Source organism: Phytophthora infestans, genomic scaffold, assembly GCF_000142945.1.
Source record: "Phytophthora infestans T30-4 supercont1.92 genomic scaffold, whole genome shotgun sequence".
Taxonomy (NCBI): domain Eukaryota; phylum Oomycota; class Peronosporomycetes; order Peronosporales; family Peronosporaceae; genus Phytophthora; species Phytophthora infestans.
Window position 1 is genome coordinate 78,526 of NW_003303667.1, and position 6,197 is coordinate 84,722.

Below are 6,197 nucleotides of genomic sequence, written 5' to 3' on the forward strand. Positions count from 1 at the left end.
CTTGGGATTAACTACTCTGAGACCTATGCACCTGTGATCCGGTTCGAAACCATACGTGCTGCTATTTACTACGCTGTACAAAGAGGTTGGGAGGTGTTTCAATTTGACGTGAAGACAGCTTTTCTGTATGGAGACTTGGACGAGTCTATCTTCATGGAGCAGCCTCCTGGCTTCCAGGTGGATGGACCTGGATCCATTTGCAGACTGTTGAAGAGCCTGTACGGACTGAAGCAAGCACCGAACGTTTGGAATCGCACGCTTCATGCGAAGCTTGTTGCGATGGGGTTTACTAGGACGGACTCTGACTACGGCCTATATGAATTGAGGAAGGATGGTGAAGTCAAGTTGCTATTGACTGTTTACGTGGACGATCTACTGCTGATGGGCTTACGTGACCTGTGTGCCACAATCGCTGCCTCACTGCAAGAGACATTCGAGCTCACGACGATGGGCACAGTCAAATATCTCTTAGGCGTCGAGATCCTGATTGACCGGCCGCGCCGCCAAATAGTGTACTGCCAGAAGCAGTACGTACTGGAGGTGTTGAAGCGTTTTCATATGGAGAACTGTAATGGCTGCGCTACACCAGAAGCTACAACGCCCTCGAAGACAGACGTGCCTGCTTCGAAGGAGTATCTTCCCTACAGAGATTTGGTGGGTGCTCTCCAGTACCTCGTTAGTGCATCGAGACCTGACATAGCTCATGCTACCCGACACCTGGGCAAGTATCTTGCGAGCTATGATCATATGCATTTCGCACAAGCCAAAAGGGTGCTGCGTTACCTGAAGGCTACATGTGACTACGGACTAGTGATGAACGTGAAGCGACAGACTGATGTGCAAGTTAGTGGCTACTCTGATGCTGACTATGCGAACGACCCTGTGGATCGACGGAGTATCAGTGGCTACATCACTATGCTGGACGACAAAGTCATCTCCTACGCATCTCGAAAGCAAGAGATCAACGCACTCAGTACCTGTGAAGCGGAGTACGTAGCAATGGCAGAAGCGACCAAGGACTTATTGTGGCTTGCTGGCCTATGCAAGGAGTTGAGCTGGAAGCATCCAGTACCTCAACTACTGGGAGACAATCAAGGAGCCATTGCCTTAACTGCGAAACCTGGCAAACATTCAAAATCGAAACATATCGATAACAAGTACCACATGATCAGACGCCACGTGGAGTTCAACCCAACACATCGGACCTGATGATATGGTGGCCGATATAATGACAAAGGCACTTGCAGCGGTGAAGTTCACACACTTTCGCAAGGCTATGAAAGTCTTACCTATTGTGTCGAGCGACGACAACGTATCCGAGGACATGACTACAACTACGACTACTGCTACTGCGTTGACTACTGCTGTTGATGCAGAGGCTGTACCTGAGCAACATTCATGAAGACGAGGGCGATCGAGTGGGAGTGCTGTTACTGAGTGGACTGCTATTGCTTTTGAGCTGTGACTACGCTACTACTAGGACTATGGCGGCACCTAGGACCCGCTCAGTGTGATCGCGTCGACTTCCAAATGCCGTCGCCGAGATCAAGTGGGAGTGTGAGCTATAAAACTTACCTGCGTGTCGAGCTGCCAGTGCATTGCAGTCTGCCAGTGTCCGGTGCCCCCATCTACGAGCCACCGTCCACTGCCAGTGTCTGCAAAGACACATCCCAAGGACACTCATGCGCCTAGCAATGCAGCTTGCGGCTGCACTACAGCCGGCTACACTGAGTACACATGCGTGCAATGGCGAAGGACTATACCAAGGACTGTATGCACAAGGACATCGTTGGCTGTGCGCTGCCAAGATGGTGTACTCAAACGAGAGTGCATTTATCTAGAGTTTAGTATTGACTTATTTGCTATTTGTATAATAATCTACCTTTGCGGTACAGCGGTGTTCTGGCGGAGGCTGCTCCACACTTTGCGTTTTGACGCCTGCCGCTCACCAGAGAGCAGCAGAGAAGAGAGCAGCCTCGCCAGACACCGCAGTCCTGTCGCGGCCTTTTGCCCGGCACTTACGTGTTTACGTTACTTCCTGATTACTTTCCTAAAGTTGATACTTAAGTGTATTTACATTTAAATGGCTCCTACTCTTAGAAGCGATCGACACATGGAGAACAATCCCCCCGTGCAGCACTCAGACTACTTAGTGACTCGGCGGCAAAGCAACTACAAGTCGTCCCATCTTTGACGCCGGCTGTGACCACTATTGATACTCCGCGTTTGTGGCGCGCCACAGGAGGGTGTCTATCATTGGCTGTAAGAAAGCCAGCTCTAGCCAATCGGGGACGGTCACACCGAGTTCTTCTAGCTGTAGAAACCTTCATACATTAATTCAACAATTTATATGAAATAAAATGAACTATCGCATTCTAAAATAGCCTACACGGCTTATACAGCCAGCGTGCAAGAGCATCTAATATCCCATTTTACAGTTCTATCGCTCTTGCCGAGTCTCCATTGTATTTCACAGGCTCAACGTGTGTCTCATCCCACTCGTGACCTTCATTGCACCGGCTTCATAACCCAAAAGCCTCGGTCATGGAGAGCTTGTTCGCAATGCCTGAGGCCGGCGCCTCGGCCGCCTCCCCGTCCGCGTATCGCCCCTCCTCCTACTCGTACACATCTCCTCCGCCATCCACCCACGTGTGGGACTCCCCGTCGGCCTGTAGCAGCAGCGAATGCGCGTCATCGCCTGCGTCTGACGATGTGTCATCCGACCTCCCGGTGGGTAATTTCGACCGAGATTGGGAAATTCTGAGCGACCTTTTGATCGACGATGCGCTCAGCGCGCTTCCGCCTCCACCGGCCGCCACTTTGAGCCACCATTCGCCCCATTTGACGCAGACGTCGGCCCAATTGGGACAGAGCGAGGCTTCGCCTGCTTCTCCGTTCTCAGGGGCACTTCCAGCCGGGTACAGCAGCTCGAGCAGCGCCAGCAGCATCCCTGATGTAGCTCAGGTAGCTCCACAATCCGTTGCCACGAGTGAGGGCCCCAAAAACGTCGCAAAAGGACGTGGCAGAGGCAGGAAGGTCGCGGGTTCAGGTCTGAAGAAGGAGCCGCTGACTCTGGAGGAACAGAAGAAGCAGAGACGACGCTCGCAGATCGCCTCAAGCGTGCAGAGACACCGAGAGAAGAAGAAATGCCTCGTGACCTCGCTGCAGGCCGAGATGGCCGGACTCACGGCGCAATTATCAACTTTGAGAGCCCAGAGGAGAAGCCAACTGGCCGATAACGACCAGCTTGTGGCGTACGAGGAGGAAGCCATGACGCAACGTCGCAAGAGGAAGCAGGCCGAGCAGAGAAACCAGGTGCTGAAGCAGGCATTATTCCAGCAAACAGCCTTCTTGGGAGGCATGAGAGCCTTGATGGGAGGAGGAGGCTTACCCTGCTCCAAGACGCTCGAGTTCCATGACTGGGTGCACTCGTACACAGCGTTAGCGTCGAGAGACGCGCTGGCCAGAAGGAAGGAGTACGTGGCTCACTTCCCCAAGAGCAAGATGGAACTCGCTAACAACCTGGTGCTCAAGAACACTGAGGGCGAGACCCAGAGACTGCTGGCTGGGGGACAAGTGTACTCGGGTAGTGTGAAAATGCTGCACGATGGAACACGTGACGCCCAGTTGCTGGGTGACGGAGACACGGACGTCCTGATGCGAGAGCTATTTAACACCACGACCAACACTCCGACCAACACTCCTCATTGTTGCACAGCGGACGAGGCTGGTGATGGACGCGTGATCAAGGAGTTCACTTCGGTCTTTTTGTTCAAAGAGACGCCTCAGTGCACGCTCGATATGATACTGGATCTCGTGTTCACGAGCATGCGGTCCATCGGTGTGTACTACCCGGGAGTTGCGTACCAGTCTCGATCGGTGGACGAAGTGTACCTAGACGAAGGCGACGGGGTGACCAAATCGCGTATCTATTACACTGATTTGGCCGCGTCGATGGAGCCCATTCTGGAAATTGTGGACGAGTCGCGGCAAACCGACGAGATCAAAGTGGAGGCTCGTGTCATCACTCGAGAACAGCGCAACTCGGACGGAGGAATGATATTATGGGACTACGTCGACGATGACTCGCTACACCCGATGCCCGTGGACACACCGGGTCGTAAGACTATTCGTCGAAACGTGTGTGGTGCGATGGTCATTCGACGTGAGGCAGGTACTGGCGTGATATCCGTTCGCCACACGTCGATCAAGGGATACTGTCCGTTGCCTAAAGCCAAGAACTCGCCGTCTACACCCGAGACGCCAGACGCAGAGGAGGCTCGACGGGCCGTGTCGCGACGTATTGGCCTTCAGGCGTCAGAGTGCGACCGCATCAACGATCGATGCACTCGCTACGTGTTCAACGACATCACGAGTCGCCTGAACTCTCTCCATGTCTCCTAATTTCTCTAGTCAGTATCAACTTTTGACATCTCTTAATTGTTGCAAGTAAAACAAATCACCTTTTTTCTGTAACGAAAAGCGTTGGTTGATAACATTAATACCAGAGTGATGGTTATTTTTCCTTCTCTGTCAACCTAATTCATAGCAGCCAAGAGGGCCACACCAATGACGGCCGAGAGAATGACAGCCAGGTTCGACTGGGGGATCGACGAAGCACTACTGGAGCCCGCGGCACTGCTGCCACTAGACGAAGTGGTCGAGTTCGAGTCGTCCGAGCCGGCAGATGAAGCCGTAAGCGAGTACGAGTCGGCAATACCCACACCGGCGGCGTTGCGTTCGGCCACAGTGTCGAGGATTTCCTGTGGGCAAATGGACGAGCAGTTGAAGCGCTTCACGCCGGCCAGCTGCTTATCGGCGGCGTCGTTCTGGGCAATGCACGACATGCACGTGTGGCAGATAGAGGCGGGCTCCGTTGCCGTCGTGTTGATCTCCTGAACGCAGTGGAGCTTCTCGGCACAAATGGGGCCTTCCTCGGTGGATGTGGCAATGTAGCCGTACGAGTCAACGCACTGGTTCTGCTCGCTGCATTCGCCAAACTGGGGGACAGTGCCGGATGTGGCGTTCGGGTTGGCCGAGTTCTGGCAAGAGGTGAGGTCTTCGGACTTGCACTGGCACAGCTTCTTGTCCTTGCCGTTCTGCTTGCCCTGAGACACGCACTCGAGCTCGTAGCCGTTGAGTTCGGCGCAGTCATCGTCATCGCACTCGAGACTCAAAAACTGCAACACGCACTTGTCCGGGTTGTACTCGGTGCCCATGAACTCGGTGGTGCCGCTCACGGCCTGGACGGTAGTGCCGTTCGTGCCCACCGACATGGTGAGGTCGTCGTTCTGGCCAAGCGCGCTTGAGGCGCCAAGGGCGAACAGGAAAAGCGTCTTGAAAGCCATAGCGGAGATCGGTGGCAAATAGGAAAATGCTGGGTTTTAATGGAGGGCTTTCCTCTGAAGCTGATCTTGCACTTTTGGGACCAGCTGCCGGTCGTGTGTACGCGGGCCTCTGGACCGACTCTATACCCGTCTCGTCTGTCTGCAGACGCAGATTTTTTTTCGTTGTTGCCAAATCACTTGCGTTTTGTAAGGGAGGGGGAATATTTTTGAGTTGGAAAAGAAAGGTTTTCACTGTTTGCAAAAGTTTGGTGATGTGGATTGATGCATGTCACGCAAAGCTCCTGGTCGATCTCAGTGCTTTCCACTGTGCGGCTGAGTGTTTCCTGCCAGTGTTGAATTGTGCCGCGGCTTTATAAAAAGCCGCGGCTTTATTATAAAGGCACTCGTTATAGTGGTTCGTGCAGCCTTAACTTAAAGTTGTTTTAGCCAATCTGAGACAAATATGGTTGCTGTATTTCAGTTTCAGAAATTTCAAGGAAACTTATTTCTCTAATTTACCGTATTCGCTTAGATACGAATTTGAAGTGATCACGTTAAGTACGACAGCGGAGGGCCTCATATTTCCAGAACTACACGACGCCAGAAGCATCCAGACCTCGGGCGGCGCGATCGGTGAGCCCTGCACAGCTGGACCGCACACGGAAGCGCGAGGAGAGTTCCATCCGCAGCCCTCCAAGAAGACTCGCTTATGAGTGAGGCAGAGGGTGCGCCGCCACATGGTTAGGATAAACTGATCTGCTGCAGATACTGTTTTAGAATTTTCTAACCTTTCTTATACAAACATTTTAGGGCGGGCCTGCGAAAGGGAAAGCAGACAGAGCTTAACTACATGTATGCCGCTCTTGGCAT

The 6,197-nt window shown here is 53.0% G+C and overlaps 2 protein-coding genes across 2 annotated transcripts; one reads left to right on the top strand and one right to left on the bottom strand.

Annotated features, from left to right (window-relative positions):
- Positions 1-2,562: 2,562 nt before the first annotated feature.
- Positions 2,563-4,404, top strand: PITG_18922 (uncharacterized protein; the record flags this gene model as incomplete). Its single annotated transcript, XM_002996986.1, has 1 exon — positions 2,563-4,404. One exon carries the CDS (start codon positions 2,563-2,565, stop codon positions 4,402-4,404), a length of 1,842 nt encoding a protein of 613 aa, XP_002997032.1.
- A 134-nt stretch (positions 4,405-4,538) lies between these two features.
- Positions 4,539-5,348, bottom strand: PITG_18923 (putative GPI-anchored serine-rich hypothetical protein; the record flags this gene model as incomplete). Its single annotated transcript, XM_002996987.1, has 1 exon — positions 4,539-5,348. One exon carries the CDS (start codon positions 5,346-5,348, stop codon positions 4,539-4,541), a length of 810 nt encoding a protein of 269 aa, XP_002997033.1.
- Positions 5,349-6,197: the final 849 nt, after the last annotated feature.